Source organism: Astyanax mexicanus, chromosome 3 (assembly GCF_023375975.1).
Source record: "Astyanax mexicanus isolate ESR-SI-001 chromosome 3, AstMex3_surface, whole genome shotgun sequence".
In the NCBI taxonomy this organism is placed as follows: domain Eukaryota; kingdom Metazoa; phylum Chordata; class Actinopteri; order Characiformes; family Acestrorhamphidae; genus Astyanax; species Astyanax mexicanus.
This window is the reverse complement of record NC_064410.1, coordinates 30,123,429-30,143,062: the sequence shown is the minus strand read 5'-3', so window position 1 is coordinate 30,143,062 and position 19,634 is coordinate 30,123,429. Positions and strand designations below refer to the sequence as shown.

General features: G+C 36.3%; 1 protein-coding gene across 1 annotated transcript; it reads left to right on the top strand.

Annotated features, from left to right (window-relative positions):
* Positions 1 to 1,460: 1,460 nt before the first annotated feature.
* ing4 (inhibitor of growth family, member 4) lies at positions 1,461 to 11,015 on the top strand. Its single transcript, XM_007258258.4, has 8 exons — positions 1,461 to 1,613; positions 3,277 to 3,348; positions 4,990 to 5,156; positions 5,442 to 5,556; positions 5,829 to 5,943; positions 6,265 to 6,409; positions 6,648 to 6,709; positions 7,757 to 11,015. The coding sequence occupies exons 1-8, from the start codon at positions 1,577 to 1,579 to the stop codon at positions 7,794 to 7,796; spliced, it is 753 nt and encodes a 250-aa protein (XP_007258320.1). The 5' UTR covers positions 1,461 to 1,576; the 3' UTR covers positions 7,797 to 11,015.
* The last annotated feature ends 8,619 nt before the right edge of the window (positions 11,016 to 19,634 follow it).

The window sequence follows — 19,634 nt, the reverse complement described above, 5'->3', positions numbered from 1 at the left end:
TTAACAGCAATAATGGAACTGTGGTATAGACCACTGAGGTTGTGCTTCATTCTGTAGTGCTCGTATGGCTTCCGTGTCTAAGCTTTTTTTCCCTATGAGAAAAATGAATGGGGTTTTTAAAAACCCACCTCTGTCACATTCTGTGGTAAATAAATATGTTCAGAACCCTGTATGTTTTATTCTGGGTACATTTTACTTCTGAAAAACACTGGATCCTCTGAATTATGAGATGGTTTAAGAGTCGCAATGAGAAAAATGCTAACTTTAAGCTAATTCTACAGCAGAGTGAACTGACCTCCCGGCAGAGATTAGCAGGGGACTGTTTTCAGCGCAACACCAGCGAACTCAGGCCGTAAGTTAGGAGCATTTTACACACAGCTGATCTATTTAATGAACTACCATTACTGAGGAGAGCTGAGAGTGTCACAGCATAAAATCACTAAAACAGGTCAGTGATACTCCAGAACCAGCTGTAACATGTTTTAACATTTACCGTCTTTATTATGCAGTGAAATAAATGGGTGTTTCTGGTTCGTTGTCGCCTCAGTGAGGGCAGGTAGTTAGTTGATTAGTTGATTAGTTAGTTGTTAGTTGATTATTTGGGTCAGGTGTTGTAATTAGTATAAACTAATGACCGTAATTAAATAACCTGCAGGGAAGCGCTGCCGAACTGAGAGCCATTTTCTTTTTTATTATCTGCCTTTTAAAGCTCTAACACAGACAACACTGCTCAACATCACACTGCTCAATATTACTGAAAGAGTTTTCACCTGTTTAAATGCTTTAATGATCCTCTGTGAAGAAGCATAATAATCCAAAATGTGATCTGACCGCAGTTCGCTGTTGTTATGCAGAATTGAGTCCGGTGTCAATTCCAGCCGCAGTGCTGTGACGTCAGTTGAGCATTAGCATTTAGCAGTTAGCATTTTTCTGATTACTACCCTTAAACGATCTCGAAATTCAGAGGATCCAGTGATATTTAGGAGGTAAATGTACACAGAATAAAACATACAGGGTTCTGAACATATTTATTTACCACAGAATGTGACAGAGGCCAGTTTTTGAAAAGCCCATTCAAACTCCGCATTGACTTGAACCACTTAGACACCCAAAGAAACCCAAATATGGGATTAAACAACATGGCGCCGACTACAAAATGAGACAGGACTTCAGTGACCTATAAGGCACGAGGCTGCGGCACATCAGTGCCAATATTACAGGTTATAGCACAAACCTTGAGTGTATTATTGCTTAATTAATTACAGAATATTGTTGTGATTAATCTGATTACATTTTTAATCAATTGACACCACTAATAAAAACTCATACACTGGTAAAAAATAAAGGTAAAAAACTGTCCTGAAAAAAGAAGCCTTCAGCTAAACCGATACAGAGATAGCTAATGTTTTTAGCTTAAGATTCACATACCAGCTGTATGAAGAGGAGAAGAGCGCCTCTAGCGGTCCTCCGGGGCGCGGGGTCGTGGCCGCGCTCGCCCCCTACAGAGACCACCACACACCACCACCATACTCCATACTCCAGTCCACACTCCACACTGCCTGTGCTCTTCTTCGAGATGGCGGCTGGAATGTATTTGGAGCACTATCTGGACAGTAAGACTGATGTGTTTATTATAAAGCGGGGGTTTCGCGGGGAGGGATTGAGTGGGTTTGATAGAAGCGGGTTTCAGGTCTATTATTCCTCCAGATCTTAGAGAATTACTGTTGTTTAATGTTCAGTATCAGCGGGGGAAGAGCCGGTCAGTCAGGAAACCGCTGCTGCTGAACGACCAGCTAACAGCGTTCAGTGGGCTAGCGAGGGAAATACTAGCTATACTTACTATGTTTCTGCGTTTTTAACACTAATACATAACCTAGATACTCCTCACGCTTTATGTACCCGTTTATTACACTGCCGAGCTATAACCTTAGTCAGGTTATTTAGATAAGGAGTGCAGTGAAGCAGGGCTGCTTTAGCTCTGTGAGCTAAGCTAAGCTAGCGCTGTGTTTCTCACAAAGGCGCCCCGGTCCCCACTCTGTTCAGTTAAACAGCTACAGAGATGGCTAATGTTTTTAGCTTAAGATTCAGGTACCAGTTAGCTAACGCTAGTTATCTAGCTAACTTAGTTACTAAACACGTTAGTTAGATTATCGTTTTCTGTTCACTGAACACTTTAGCTACTTAATGTAGGTTTATGTGTGTTTACACAAAGTGTACACAACAATGTAAGTTAAGTTATATAACTAATATTCTTGTAGCTACTAGCTATGAAAGCTAAGTTAGCTTGCTAGTTGCTTAACTAAGTTGTGTGTTGTTTTCAGTGTTTCATATAACTGACATAAGATACAAGTCTAAAGTGACTAGTTTTGCATAAATAGGGTAGCTAATTTTGCTCTGTTTAATCTCACTGGGTTTATGCTGGCCAGCATCCCCTAATTGCAGTAAATTAAATGGAGCTAAAAAAAAAAAAAGGGAACTTGTCCTGGTGGGATTTTACCATTATTTATTTCTAGTAAAACGTAGTTTGTGTCTTTTTTTTTTTTTTAGATAAAACATTGTGTCTTTTTTAGGTTGAGTTTAAAAATATGAATTAGTACTAATTAGTAAGTTGTAGTAAAATGTACTCACACCTCGAGTTTACTATTTAACACTTTAGCTAGTTAGTGTTGGGTTATGTTTACACAGAGTGTAGATAAAAAAGGTAAATTTAGTTAAGTATCTAGCTACTACTTTTCTTGCAGCTAATAGCTAGGTTAGCTTGCTAGTTAGCTAAACTATGTTGTGTGTTGTTTTCCTCCACAGGCATACTTACAGAATTTTCAATATAACTGACATAAGATACACTTCTGAAGGGATTCGTTTTGATTTACGAGGTGTAATTTTGCTATAAGACTCTGTAATGTTTAATCTCACTGGGTTTGTGCTGGCCAGCATCCCCTGACTGTTTACTGGAGCTAAAAAAAAAAAACTTGTCTTGGTGGGATTTTACCGTTATTTAATTTCTAGTAAAACATAGGTTGTGTCTTTTTTAGGTTAATTTCAAAAATATTACTTAGTATTGTAATAATTAGTAAGTGTTACTAAAATGTTATCTTGGCTACCCTCACCTCGAGTTTACTGTCTATTTAACAAAATAGCTAGTTAATGTAGGTTTATGTGTGTAGAAAATAACATGTGAATGTAAGTTAATACTTATCATGTAACTAATAACTAATAGCTTGCTGGTTAGTTAGCTTAGCTTAGTTAAGTTGTGTTGTGTTTTGTTTTCCTCCACAGGCATAGAGAATCTCCCCTTTGAGCTGCAGAGGAATTTTCAGCTAATGCGAGATCTGGACCAGAGAACTGAGGGTAAGTGAAAGTGGGAAGTGTTAGTGTTAGTAGATGTGTAAGGGTAGATATCAAGAATGGAGTTTACTGTGCCTTAAAGGGTCGCTGAGTAAGATGGATAATTTTGCTTGTGGCGTTCCCCACTGTTCCATTGTGTAATTTACCTGTACAGTACAGTCCTAAAGTCACATTTGAGCCTTTCCCTTTATCTCTTACCTCCCTGCACAAATCTACACCTGTGTCTGTTAAGGAGTGGAAGGAAACAGAGCCAGCAGATCTCCAAATCAAGGGAACTATCTGAACTGTGTGACTTATTTGTCCCTTTTTGCTTGGTGTATTTTTATCATGGTTAAAATCAAAATCCTAGTGTCTACGGCCTGATCCCATAATTTTTCAAATAATTTTACTTCTATTTTTTTTTCTTTCATTTTCTTCTAAATTTACACGGCCAATTATCCAACCCACTTATTAGGACTCCCCCTTTCACTAGTGATGGCCTTGCCTCCTCCGACACATGTAAAGTCAGCCTTCACCTTTTTTTTGAACTGCTACTGATGGAGCATTGCATCGGAGCGAGTAGCATCACACTGTGCTCAGAGGAAAGTGCAGCGACTCAGTTCTGATACATCAGCTCACAGACACCCTGTGCTGAGTGACGTCACCCTTTGGAGTGATGTGGGGAGAGTGCACCATCTACCCACCCAGAGAAAGCAAGACCAGTTGTGCTCTCTCAGGGCTCCTGTAGCTGATGGTAAGCTACATGAATAGGATTCAAACCAACGACCTCCTGATCATAGTGGCAGCGCTAAGCCCGCTGGACCATCGGAGTCCACCCAATCCCATTTGTAATGTATACTCCTACCCCTAGTTTTTTTGTGTAGGGGAATTAGTGCCAAATTAAAAAGCAAACACTATTTTCCACGGGAAATTAAAAATGCAATTCAAAAGAGGCATTGCTTTTCCACAGTATCATGCAGAATATGTGCCAAAATGAAATGCAAAACCACTATTGCGTTGGCTTCATGCCATTTGATCTGTTTTATTTAAAAACAACACACAAGAATTTGCATTTTTAAAACCACATGCTGAATTTGTCAGAATTTAATAAAATACACATCACAATGTAATGAATGCACAGCTTTTCACATAAGTTACTTCAAACACAAATCCCTTCTCAAAATGCAATGCTAACGAGCAATGCTTGTAAACACAAAAAAACAACATTATAAAATAACTTTTATTAGACTGTTGAGCTAGCTGTAACGTTAGCAATGGATTGTGTCCCTCTTAAAGACACTCTTGTTTCTAATTCTGAATGAAGTGTTAAGCTAAGTAGCTAGCTAAGGTTTTTGTAGTCCTTATAGTACTGTTAGAATTACAATGCTGTAAAGCAGTTCACAAGTCTTGAAGTTGCAGAGATGCAGTTTTTGGGAGCTTTGGTCACACGAGGCACACAGCAGTTACGTAGTCTGGTTTCAGCTCAGTTGAGCATGGATCAGAAATAAGAGGGATGCTATCCTGCTATAATTACATCTAAATTAAGTGGTGCAGTGATGTTCAAGCTGTAATTTTACTTGTTTAAAAATAATGAATACTTAAGAAAATCCTACCTAGTGTCTCTTTAACTGATTTGACTAAGAATTTGTCTTGTTCTTTGTTCAGATCTGAAAGGGCAGATTGATTCCCTGGCTCGGGAGTATACAGCTAACGCCCGCACACTCTCCTCAGATCAGAAGCTTTCTCTGCTCAGGCAGATCCAGCAGTCCTATGGGAAGTGCAAAGAGTTTGGAGATGACAAGGTGCAGCTGGCCATGCAGACCTATGAGATGGTAAGGCAGATTTCAGTTCACAGCGTTATGTACAGAACAAATCCAAAATAATCTATTTTATTTTTAATATAGCTGACGTACAATTCTGAAGGGACTAGTTTTGATTCAGTAGGTGTAATTTGGCTACAAGACTCTCTCTGGGCTTGTGCTGGGCAGCATCCCCTGGCTATTTACTGGCATGGAGCTAAAAAAATGTACTGTTACTTAATTTCTAGTAAAACATCTACAATACTAATATACATTAGTATTGTAGATTTATCATTTTATGTTTACTTTGTCATTAAGGTGGACAAACACATCAGGAGGCTGGACACAGACCTGGCTCGCTTTGAAGCAGATCTTAAGGAGAAACAGATAGAAAGCACAGACTATGACTCTACCTCCAGCAAGGGAAACAAAAGTAAGTGAAAATCTTAAATTAGCAGTTCTTAATTTTCTTGGTTTGATTCCTGTTTATGCAGTCAGTATCTGATATTTTATTACCACAAAGTAATTTAGGCAGATAAGCTCTTTTTAGAGCAGGGATTTTTGTATGCAGGGATGAAATTGTAATGTAGCAAATGATACAGGTCCAACCAAAATGACACATACTACAAAGATATTTGTATTTTTATTATTTGTATTATTATTGTTGTTGTGTTAATATATATATATTTTTTGTTCATATACAAGGTGATTTACGGGGGCCTAAAGAGAAAAAGGTATCTCGCACCAGGTCCAAGGTCAAGAACTCAGACGATGACTGCAGTCCTAAGAGTAGTCAAAAGAAAGTCAAACTGATGCAAACGTAAGGAACATGCAGATAAAATATTAGCCCTTGTCTGTGTTTGATTTAAAAACTGTGAAGTACGAATCATGTCATTATAATTTTTAAACTGACACTGTGGATGAGTATTTGAACTTAACATTTTGTTAAACTTTTTGTTTGGAATTTTTTGGAGTTTCATATTTGAGGATGTGCACTTCTAACTGAAGGTTCTAAATGTTATTTTCAAAGCCAAACTTATTTATTTAATTTAACCATGTGTGTAAGTCTTACTAGAGTACAGCAAACATTTCTCAGACTTCACACTTACTGTTTATTCTTCTTATTATTTTTTTTCTGCAGGACTGAGTTCTCCGCACCAGCTGTTAACTTTGGGAACGTTCACCCCTCAGACGTGTTGGACATGCCAGTGGACCCGAATGAACCAACTTACTGCCTGTGCCACCAGGTCTCATATGGAGAGATGATCGGTTGTGACAACACTGATGTAAGTTAACAGTTTGTTTATTTAATGTAGAAGCTGATGGACCATTAGTGAACAATGTTTACATAGCGATGTGGGCTATATATATTATCTGTATATCATTTTATAGTATTGTTTTCCTTTCATAAAATTGACTTGATTAATTGTTATAACCTTCTACTTGTTAACATGATTCTGTGCATATGTCTGATTTTATTAGTTGTGAAATTGTGTCTAAATTTGTATGTTTCTGTATTTGTAGTGCTCCATCGAGTGGTTCCACTTTGCCTGTGTGGGGCTGACCACCAAGCCCAGGGGAAAATGGTGAGCAGTCATATGACCTGTGTCCTTGAATCTGTAGCTCTGGATCTCGCAGCTTGTGAAGGAGATGAGTGTTATTAATTATTGAAAAGTCACAGTTTTGTTTAGTAAACATGATTGAAATGGTATCTCCTGAAGTTATAAATTGCTTGAGTTTCACATTTCCACCTCAGACACTGAAACAGATCTCACTGCACTTTTTCAAGCACAAAACAGTCTAGATTTTTTTCACTGAATGAGATAAAAGTAATAAATGAGTAAAAACAGTAAATGAGCTAAATAGACCACAAACCAAATGGCTATAGTACTTTGCATTAAGTTTATTTAAAACTGGTCTTTACTGCAAACACAAACAATTTGTTCAAAGTTGATTAATGTGAATGTTCTGAAATATTGACTTTCACATTTTTATAATTGTATAAATGATAACTAAAATGTCTACTCTTACCAGTAACGGCTTATTAAAACCATATGATTATTTCAGTTGAAGAAATAAAATTAACATTGAGACAAACTGAGATTAGTCTGTTGGTCTGGCACTTCAAACAGTCATCATGTAGCCCCTTGGGGGAAATTAAGTGCCCATCCCTGGTTTAGTGCATAGTTATAGTTTTTTTCTTTTTGCATCAGTTTTTCCATTTCCATTTAAATGTAAATCTTCCATTTAATCTTGTATTAAATAAACAAACAATTTGTCAAACGACAACAATTCTCTGATTAATCATCATTAAGATCATGGTTGTTTTTTAAATGCAGGTATTTCTCTGTAAATTTAGGAAGGACAAGAGTCTTTTACTGTATTATAATAGTTATATGCATATATTGTAATTATTTCTTTCTTTATTTTCGAAAGAAATCATTCTCAGTTTATAGTGAACATCGTAATGCCACATAATCGGATTGCAGACATCACTATTTTTAGATTTTTTTAATGAATGCTTAAACTAATTAGTATATTCTATATTTATTTAAAAATGCCTGTCATGCTTACAATGGGCTCACACCTTTTCACCCATTTTCACTCTTTTCTTTCTCTCTTTTCTTTTCTAGGTACTGCCCAAGATGTTCACAAGAGCGCAAGAAAAAATGAACATTCTCAGCAGAAAATCAAAAAAAGAAAACATGCATTCACAGACAGAGAGGGAGGTAGAGAGAAAAGGATAAGGCACAGTGTGTTTAAATTCCCCCACCCCCAAAAAACCCTGCCCTTTATAGACACTAATATAGACGCTCTCTGCTTAATCTGGTGCTTGTCCTCTTGTCCTCTATCCTCGCTTTCTTCTCTCTGTTGGACAGAAGAAAGGGTTTGATGGATGGATGAAGGAACTGTTACAACTGTAGCTTAATTTATGGTTTCAGTAATGAGTTACTTGTTATTGTGATTATTTTGCTCTTTTTTATATATGTATATTATTTTCTTTTGTGATGGTTATTGTATTGTTTGATTGCCTTTTTATATGTGATTATCATGTACAGATACATGAACTCAGCAGTAGATAAATCAGGGAGCACACTCAGTCCTTAAGCAAGGACATCCACTACCAGTCCCGCATTACTGTTCTTTTCCAGAAGATTTTTTTTTTTTTTTTAAGTCAAACACTGGCACACAGTGCCCCCATCTAAAGTTAGCTCGGAGATATTTCCAATGGACACATTCTTAACTGAACTTTTAACATCATTTTGTTCATTTTCCGAAGTTCATGCATTATCGGTTTATCCATTCTCCACCCTGACGTTTAGCAGAAAATCCCATTCAGCCTTTTTTCACAGTGAAAATTATTAACTTGCTTCAGGTTTAAAACTTTTTATGCAGACTATTAGCTTACTAAAGTACTTAGACTGTTGCAAACCTGCTCAATGCTGCAAGCAGATAGCATGCCTTCAAAAAAACAGACAAATCTGTTTCTTCTCCGAGTTCTTTAGGGCATATCAGCTCTCATATAATCAGTCTAAGCAAATCAGCTACAGAGACCACAACACAGTAAAGCTCATTGCTGTTAGATTTTATTTTTGTTCATTTGCTTAACAAAGATTAAGTTTCTGTGTTATGAAGTGGAAAAACTGAAATCAAGAAATGACAAGAAAAGATGTATACAGCTCTGGAAAAAATAAGAGACCACTTCAGTTTCTCTGATTTTGCTATTTGTAGATATATGTTTAAATTAAATGAACATTGTTGTTTTGTTTTTTATAAACAATGGACAACATTTCTTCCAAATTCCAATAAAAGATTGTCATTTAGAGCATTTATTTGAGAAATGGCTGAAATAACAAAAAAAGATGCAGAGCTTTCAGACCTTAAATAATGCAAAGAAAATAAGTTCATATTTTTTATTTTTAGTTTTCAGAGTTCAAAAATCAATATTTGGTCAAATAACCCTGTTTTTCACAGTTTTCTTGTATCTTGGCATATTCTCCTCCACCAGTCTTTCACACTGCTCTTGGGTAAGTTTATGCCACTCCTGGTGCAAAAATTCAAGCTGTTCAGCTTGATTTGATGGCTTATGATCATCCACCTTCCTCTTGATTTATATTCCAGAGGTTTTCAATTTGGTAGAACTAAAGACACTCATCATTTTAAAGTGGTCTCTTATTTATTTCCAGAGCTGGAAGTAGTAGCAGCAGCAGTAGTGGTAGTATCAGCAGAAACAGCAGCAGATGTGCTTACAAAGACCATGATAAGAGTAACACTTCCTGAGTGAGAGGAAAAGCTTCATGGCCAATTAGACTGCTAAATTTCAGTTAACTGCAACACTGTTCACCTCTGCGTTATCTGCATTGTAATCTCAACATTATGTAGCAATTTGGGCTTATAACTGAATCCGTTTATGCAAGTATCCTTGGGATTTAATCATGCAGCCATAGCCTATCATCACATTGGTTTTTATAAAGAAAAGTATTATTTGCCCAAGTTGCTACAGTTTCAATGAAAATGTGGCCTGTATTGTATATATTTTATATTTCATTAGTTTAAAAGCTAATGTTGGTTTTGTTCCACAAAAGAAAAACCTGTTCTGGTCTATCCTGTCTGATAAACTGGGCAATTAGGTAAAAAAGCTATAGCATGATAATGAAATACATTTTCACAATGCACCATATTTATCATGTTTCGACATGCAGAGAGAATGATAGCAGTTATTAATATGACAGCAATTGTTTTTCAGTTGCACATTATCCATTTTAAAAGCACTAATTACACTGTAATTACACATCTGTAATGAAATATACAGTTGGGTCAGTGTTCTTTAAGAACAGATGAAATATGCCTAAAAAGCATTTAAGAAAACTTTTCATGATACGAAAACAAAAATCAACTTATTGCCCACCTCAACCTGTCAGTGTGTCATCATCTACTCATTAAACGAATGCCCTCTAAATGTGATGAAAGCCAATAGTGTATGAAGCTTTCTAATTTTCTAACAAAAATCACATTTGGTGGGTGGAGCATGGATAAATCCATTTTACTAAATACTGTGTAGTTAATATCTCATCCACTTCAGCATGGTTTTCTCCACCAGGTACGTTTTGATGATGCATATGGGGAAAATCTTAAATCGTAAATCTACAACTTAAGTGTTGCAAGTTAAGATAAAAAGGGGCTCCTTCAGTGAACTTTTCTCTTTCTCAAGTCTCTTAAGACCACATTTCAGGTTCATTCCACAACTGGCTGCTGTGACAAACTTCTTCTCTGGTGCTTAAATACTTCACTACTCAACGATCTGAACCAGTTTCCTCTGGACTCTTAACAAATAATAGCATTAACATGGGAGGTGCTGGGTGAAGCACTGCCTCCTTTGTGTGTTCATCCCGCTGTATTGTAAGCTATGAACAAAAACGGCTTGGTGAATATTGCTGTGATTGGCCTGCAATATGGATTCTGTTTTTGTATTCAGTTTGACTGGAATTTGGTGCTCTTGAGACTCTTGAAGTGATCTGTTTGATTTGGTTAACAGGTTTTGACGGTTACTCATGCTGAACCCTCCATCATACGGCTGGTGTTAGAATCAGAGTTATAATTGCAGCGTTGTATTTGCGGTTCAGGTGCTGATGGCTCTGCGTTTATACATAAATGCATCACTTTGTATGTCTGACGTAAGTATTCTCTTTCGAGCTGCTCTACTATAGCCAAGTGTTCTTTGTTTTAACAGCATTATGACTGATATCAGCCATGTGGTGGAGTTCTCATGAAGCCTTAGTTATGTTACTTTGTGATTTGGTTGTTACAATTGTTCTAGCAAGTACTGTATTTTACTGTCAAACTGGGTTTTGTCTTCCATGTTCCCTGAACAATGCCTGGTGTCTAAATCAATACTTTTGCATCTGGTATTTTTATTTATTTATTTATTATTATTTTTTTTGAAGTACAGCTTGTACAAAAATGGCTAATTTTATAATAACATTTCATAATGCAAATTGTCGGGGTGGGGGAAATTTTTGATACTTATAAGTTTCTCACGGAACACCTTTGAATTGAATTCAAAAAGCATTTAAAGGTACTAACACTTATGTCAATGAAGACTTCTGAAACAATACGTCTAAAAAAAAGAAAAGAACGGTTTCCCCGGCTACACGAGGCACGTCAACAGCATAACTGAAATATGATCAGCTCATTATTCGTCCACTCAAGCAAAATGCACATTCGTAATCTGATTGAGGTCTCTAATATATCAATTAATTTACCTTCTCTCTCATGTCTATAGCTAGCCCTAGTTGTGTTTGTCCTACTAGAGAGTCATATTCAATCCTAGACCATTTATCCATCCAGAATGCAACTTAAAGTATTCTCTGATATTGACCCAGATTTTAACTTTTTGGGTGAGTTTAACAATGAAATCAGTATTTGCAAATACTATACTGACAAATCTTTTAAGAATTTGTGTGATGAAAATAATATTCCTGACACTTTCTCTGTTTCACCTAAATATATGTAGTCTTGCAAAACACCAGGACTTTGTTGCAGTACATATCCCTACTTCCTTTCCAATTTGCTATTATGGGCATCTCTGAAACATGGCTAAACGATCATTAAGCCTCAGAGATTCATTTACATGGCTACAATCCCATACTTTAGACCAGACAGACCTGGTAGTGGAATCTCTGTTTGTTGAAAACCATTTTGTCTTGGTGATCATTGAACTAAAAAATGTATTGAATGGAAATTTTATAGAAGGCTGTATTTATAGACCCCCAAACATCAATAGTCGTATGTTTGAAAATAAATTTAGCAATGTTTTGAGCAAAATCACAGATGAAAATAAAACTGGGTATATGATTTAGATTGATCTCCTTCCTCAGCAGTCATGCAGTTTTATTGATAATTTGAGCCCATCATCTTTTTTTCCTTTGATTAACCAGTCCACCAGTGTATCAAAAAATTTTGAACACTAATTGACAATATTATTAAAAATCTATCTGAAGCACCCAGCAAAAGTAGTGTGTTATTTACTGATATATCTGATAATTTTCTAGTTTTCTCCATTGTCAAAACAACATGTATACCCAAAATAAGCATTACTGTAAGAAAATTCTATGAAGGAAATATTATTACAAATTTAATGAATACATTTCAAATTGTGCATGGCCTAATGTAATAACACAGACTACTGTACAAAAGGCCTATTCTACATTTAGTGAGAGTTACTGAAGGCATAAAAATCTTTTCCAACTACAATGAAGCAATTTACTAAAGAAAACATAAGCTTTACAGTGATTTCCTAACTAATCTTGCCGCTTTAATGTACAAAATATATACTACATTCCGTCTTCATAACAAATCTTCATAACACACTTAGAAAAGCTAAAAATCAATATTATCTTAATAAAGTCCAAAACAACATATTAGCAAAATCAAAGCAAAATATTAATGAGCTAACAAATAAATGCACCAAGACTGCTTATGTGAACGAGTTTCAATCATATAAACACAATACAGTTATTAAAAAGTCATTGTGAAATTGCTAATTAATTCAACACCTTTTGTGTAAAGATTAGACCCTTAAAATTCCAGATATTCCACTATCAATACAGCATCCTCACCCGACACCTAGTGATTTTACATTTTACCCAGTTACCTTAATAGAGCTAAATAATGTAATGAACAAACTCAAGAATAATTTTGCTGGTCTGGATGGTTTCCGACCTGAATTACTAAAGACGTGTTTTCCAATCCATAGCAGAACCACTACTGCATCTAATTAACCAATTATTACTTAGTGGAGTCTTTCCTGAATAACTAAAATGGGCAAAAGTAATACCACTGTACAAAATGATGCAACAGAAATTTCTAACTACAGGCCTATATCTGTTTTGCCATATATTTCCAATTTTTTTTTAAAGAATTGTCTACAACCAACTTATGTGTCACCTTGATAAATACAAATTGTTATATCAACACCAATATGGCTTTCGGTAAAAACATTCTACTTCCATGGCCTTGGTCCAACTAATTGAAAAATTTTAAAGCACTTGACAATAAAGAGATAATAATCTGCGTCTTTATTGATCTATCTAAAGCATTTGATACAGGCAACCACAGTATTCTATTACAGAAACTTCAACAATATGGTATACATAATGTGGAGTTGGAATGGTTCAAAAGCTATTTATCTTAATAGAAAGCAATGTGTTACATGGCAAAATTCTCTATTCAGTTTGAAAAAACATAACATGGGATTCCACTGGGATCAATACTTGGGCCATTATTTTTTATAATATGCATAAATGATCTTTATTTGATGGCTAGGAATGTTTTTTTTATTTTGTGACACCAGTATTTTCGTTTCTAAATTAAATTTAACTCAGGCCCATTGTACAAAAAATCTTGGATTTGTCATAGATAAGAAATTTAGTTGGAGAGAACATGTAACACTTACTAACAAAATAGCAAAAAAATATTGGTGCTATCAGAAAATTTTAATTTCTCCTGGAAAGATCTATGTTGATCAATTTGTATTATATACCACGATTTACTCATATCTCTCTTTTTCTAAAAATCATCTGGGCCCGTATATTTAAAAGTAATATCAGCTGTTTACATATATATTTTAGAAACATTTTGTTAGAATGGTCACTGGGTCAAAATATTTAAGCTCACATCCATTATTTCAGAACCTTCAGATTCTCAGTATATATAAAAATAATCAGCTGCAGGCATGTCTGTTTTTTTCCTCATTTACACAATTTACTTCCTAACTGCTTTCAAAACACATTCCAATTAAATTTTTATGTACACCATTACTCTACAAGATCAGCCAATAATCTCCATACAGCCTTTTATAGGACATCACTTGGATAGTTTACCATATCTTACCAAGGATAATATGTAGTATTGTCTCTTCTCAATGGATGTTTCAAATGTGTAAAGACTGATCCTTTACTCAATTATTGGGTTTATTATATATATATATATATATATATATATATATATATATATATATATATATATATATATATATATACAGTTGTGGTCAAAAGTTTACATACACTTGTAAAAAAACATAATGTTATGGCTGTCTTGAGTTTTCAATAAGTTCTACAACTCTTATTTTTCTGTGATAGAGTGATCGGAACACATACATGTTTGTCACAAAAAACAGTCATAAAATTTGGTTCTTTCATAAATTTATTATGGGTCTGCTGAAAATGTCACCAAATCTGCTGGGTCAAAAATATACATACAGCAACAAAATTTGTCAATTTTGGTGATGTAGCGAGTTGTGTCAATCAAATTAGCTTCATGTCATGGCCTCTTCACTTCTTGTAAGTGATTCTGATTGACTACAGCTGTTGACTTCTCATGAGCCCATTTAAATAGGGCTCATTTGACCCAGTGATTAGACTCAGCTACAAAAGCTACAATGGGAAAGTCAAAGGAACTCAGTGTGGATCTGAAAAAGCGAATTATTGACTTGAACAAGTCAGGGAAGTCACTTGGAGCCATTTCAAAGCAGCTACAGGTCCCAAGAGCAACTGTGCAGACAATTATACGCAAGTATAAAGTGCATGGAACAGTTGTGTCACTGCCACGATCAGGAAGAAAACGCAAGCTATCACATGCTGCCGAGAGGAGATTGGTCAGGATGGTCAAGAGTCAACCAAGAATCACCAAGAAGCAGGTCTGCAAGGATTTGGAAGCTGATGGAACACAGGTGTCAGTCTCCACAGTCAAGCGTGTTTTACATCGCCATGGACTGAGAGGCTGCCGTGCAAGAAAGAAGCCCTTGCTCCAGAAAAGGCACCTTAAGACTCGGCTGAAGTTTGCTGCTGATCACATGGACAAAGATAAAACCTTCTGGAGGAAAGTTCTCTGGTCAGACGAAACAAAAATTGAGCTGTTTGGCCACAACACCCAGCAATATGTTTGGAGGAGAAAAGGTGAGGCCTTTAATCCCAGGAACACCATGCCTACTGTCAAGCATGGTGGTGGTAGTATTATGCTCTGGGGATGTTTTGCTGCCAGTGGAACTGGTTCTTTGCAGAAAGTAAATGGGATAATGAAGAAGGAAGATTACCTCCAAATTCTGCAGGAAAACTTAAAACCATCAGCCCGAAGGTTGGGTCTTGGGCGCAGTTGGGTGTTCCAACAAGACAATGACCCAAAACACACATCAAAAGTGGTAAAGGAATGGCTAAACCAGGCTAGAATTAAGGTTTTAGAATGGCCTTCCCAAAGTCCTGACTTAAACCCCATTGAGAACATGTGGACAGTGCTAAAGAAACGGGTTCATGCAAGAAAACCATCACATTTAGCTGAACTGCACCAATTCTGTCAAGAAGAGTGGTCAAACATTCGACCTGAAGCTTGCCAGGAGCTTGTGGATGGCTACCAAAAGCGCCTAGTTGCCGTGAAAATGGCCAAGGGACATGTAACCAAATACTAATGTTGCTGTATGTATATTTTTGACCCAGCAGATTTGGTGACATTTTCAGCAGACCCATAATAAATTTATGAAAGAACCAAATTTTATGACTGTTTTTTGTGACAAACATGTATGTGTTCCGATCACTCTATCACAGAAAAATAAGAGTTGTAGAACTTATTGAAAACTCAAGACAGCCATAACATTATGTTTTTTTACAAGTGTATGTAAACTTTTGACCACAACTGTATATATATATATATATATATATATATATATATATATATATATATATATATATATATATATATATATAAAACCATGTTTATGTATTTATGTATTATTTTCGTAACTTAATAATCTTTTTTTATGATTCTGTATGCATTTTTGAGGGAAAGTACTGTATATAAGTCCCTATGGGCTTTCTCACTTTCCCTGCACAAAAATCTTGCTTTAGACATTGATGATTCTAAATAGATTCACAAATGACAAAATCCTATTGTTTTTAAAAATATAATATACACATTCATTATATATAAAAATATTAAATAAATATTTAATGCATAAAACCATTCTTTAAATCTTTCAAATAAAGTCATTGCATACTTAAAATCAGTTTACCTTTTTTTGTCCATAATCAGTTTGGTTAGTACATCTAAAAGTATCTAAAATTCGGAGAGGGGCGGGGCAACCGAGTGTTCAACCAATCAGAGACGCAGAAACATTTAGGATCTAAAATTCGAAGAGGGGCGGGACAACAGAGTGTACAACCAATCAGGGGCGGGACGCACGCGAGAGAGAATTCACCGCGATGACGTCATCAGCACAACAGCAGAATTAGGATAAATAGTTCAGCGCGGTCAGTTGCGTCATCAGTGCAGCAGTGCAGCATAGCGACAGAGACGTGAACAAACCAGCTCGAGGCTCAGGGTGTTGTTAAAGCTGCAGAGTTAATAATGGAGGAGAAAGAGGACCTTGCAGGTTGTCAAGCTTCTACTTCAAAACAGAGTTTGGAGGAGTTGAGAAGGTATCAGGAAAGTCGCTGCCGCACTTCTGAAAGCGGGTGTAAGATCATTGCAGTGCTGTCAGAGACGGAGCGAGACCAGGAACTCTCTGTGTGCCTAATGAAGCCAGCTATGGAAACATTAGATCTAGCTCTTAGAGTATGGGACGATCTGAAAAGACTGAGAGACGATGCACTAGTACTGCCTGACAGAACAGCAGAGGGGGACCTCTGCAAGAAGGATGATGATGATGAGGGAACCCTCATGCAAGATCTGAAGTTCTTGGAGGGAGTCGTTCAAACCAGTGCCATGACCGTAAAGCAGGAGAAGAGACAGCCGGAGCAGACGAGCGCGCGCTGTGGTGAACAGCGCTCTCTCTTCAGCAGTCTAAAACAGTGGTTTTCAGATCTGAGGGCCAGGAGAAAACGGAAGGCCACTGAGAAGAGAGTAAAAAAAGAATTAAAGGCCACACAGCAGAAGGCTGAAAAAGAGCGGCGGGCTGATGAAGAGAGAGCCGAAAAACAGCGGAAAGCTGAAGAGCGAAAAGTGAAGACGGAGCAGAAGAAAGCCGATAAACAGCGGAAAGCTGAAGAGCGAAAAGTGAAGACGGAGCAGAAGAAGGCTGAACAGATAGAGGAATGGAAAGAGTTATGGATTGAGCACTGGGAAATTAAGAAAAGGAAGAAGATCGAGAGGGATCGGATGGTGCAGTGGGAGGAGAGGATGGCTCAGCTGGCAAGTGAAAGACCAGAGATATATGGATTTTTATTATTCTGAGCGTGCAGATATTTGAGAAAAAAAATGCATGCAAAAAAACATGAACTTAATTGCTCTTTTACTCTTGCATTGACTTAGTAGATGTTTGATTTAGTTATTAGCTATCGGTGCTAGTAACCATTCAATGCTGTTTAATGAGATTATGTTATCTCTTAAAATGTTACTTTATCTAAATAAAAAAAAACATCAAAATCATGTTCAATCATGTTGTCTTCATACACCCATATAAAGGCAGTTTATAGTCACCAGTGTTTGTACAGGTGCTTGTAATCCTGGAAAATGCTTGAATTTTAACCTGCTTTTTCCAGGCCTGAAAAGTGCTGGATTTTTGGAGAAAGTGCTTGAAAATTGTAACTGCATTTACTTTACAATAAATAACTATCTTACTAAATAAGTTCGCTTAAAGACAAAAATCGCAGAGCTTAAAATAAAAAAGGCTTCACTCGCGCCTCCACTTAAGTGTGACAGTTCTTACTTGTAATCCAGGAAACGTTGGCTCACGAGGATCCGGTGTTCTGTCGAATTTTCCTACCCATCGATACATGCTTCCCAAAGGTACTGCGCATGCGCCGACCTACACAATTTAATTCTTTCTCGTGTTTTATGTATAATTAATCTGGTTTAGGGGGGTTTATGTGCATTAAACAACCTGGACGCACTGTCATTGCACACAAGTGTAAATGGAAACTAAAAATTACACTTATTATCATAAATAAATAGAAAAGCAGTTTGTAATGAGCTATATTTACTATAACTTTGCCATGGTACAATGAATTATGCAATCCAAATCTAATAACGTACATCTACTGGAATATCACTGGGTACATGCCCTAAAATAGTGCTTCTTTTGTATTTTTACAGTTAAATATACATTGGGGCAGCACGGTTCGACAAGGTAGCAGAATTCGAACACCGGCTCTTTTTGCCCCGAGATGAAACATAGTTTTACCACTTCTGGTTTTTTTTATACAGACAGCAGGAGAGTTAGCTATGCTAAAAGCCAAACTTTGGATTTATCTAAAGAGTAATAATAATAATAATAATAATAATCCGGGGTTATACTTACAATATACTATTAGAGCCGTTAACGCGGCGCCAGGGTCCCCCTGAAGAGCGAACTGATCTCCGGAGCTGTTTCCCCGGCATCAGCGCTATGGAGCGAACCGATCTCCGTGGCTGTTTCCCGGCATCAGCGCTGTGGAGCAAACCGATATTCGGGGCTGTTTGCCCATCGTCATATCGCGGGCCGATTGAGTCTGAATGAAGTTTAAGGGTTAACTTTACTCAGTGATATATCATTAACTGTATCTCTGAAAACATTTTGTCCTTGTCCCTGTTAAAAACTATTAAAAACTGACCCTGGGGGGGGGGGAATTCTTTCTCCAGAGATGGGAAATTCAGTGATCTAAAGCAGGGCTAAAAAAAAAAAAAAAAAAACGGAGGGGGGTTGGGGGGCTGATAGGCGTTCTCTGCTTCACTGCTGTTAGCCAATCAGAGGCGATATATTTGCATGTATGAATATTAATGAGAGAGGCAAAATTCTTTCTCCAGAGATGGGAAATTCAGTGATCTAAAGCAGGGCTAAAAAAAAAAAAAAAAACGCCTGAGCACCCTTTTCACAAAATACGGCTCACATGGCATTCATTCATATTAGACACTACAACTAGACTGTTTAAAATGAATTTAAAAACGATGGAATGAGACTAATATTAGAGTATTAAGTCATTTTGAGTTTTTCTAACATAATTTAAAAGGTTTTATACGTGTGACTATAGAAAATATATAAATAAATTATGGTCAGTTTATAAAATTAACTAACATAATTAAAATTATATAATTAGTTTATTCAAAGGTAAAACTATACATGGCTGTAATATATATTTTTTTACTATAGTATTTACTATAAATAATATTTTTTCTTTGTTTTAAAGAACATTTTGGTAAAAAATAAATTGGTTAATTTAAAACCAAAATGTTAGATTCTAACTAAATCATAAATATAAGTTGTTGAAAAAAAAACTAATATATTCAGGTGTTCTTAGGTTTCAGTGTATTCAGGTATTCGGTATTTAGTCATCACTATTTTCTCATTTTTAAAAAGTATTAAGCCCAACTCTGCCCTCTGCCCCCATCACAGCAACAACATGTGTGTGTGTTGATAGATGGGGTACAGGGGGTTGATGAATAGGAACAGTGAAAAATGTAATGTAGCAGATAGTGGTCTTATAGCAAATGGAATCAAATGTTACTATAAATGTGAGAAAAATCCTTGGAGAAACTATATGAGGG

Excerpts from the sequence above, each read along its gene's own strand:
- ing4 (XM_007258258.4), top strand. The coding sequence starts at position 1,577 with ATGGCGGCTGGAATGTATTTGGAGCACTATCTGGACA. Across the intron at positions 5,557-5,828 it reads CTCCAGCAAGGGAAACAAAA|GTGATTTACGGGGGCCTAAA; the intron begins GTAAGTGAAAAT and ends TTCATATACAAG. Across the intron at positions 5,944-6,264 it reads AAAGTCAAACTGATGCAAAC|GACTGAGTTCTCCGCACCAG; the intron begins GTAAGGAACATG and ends TTTTTTCTGCAG.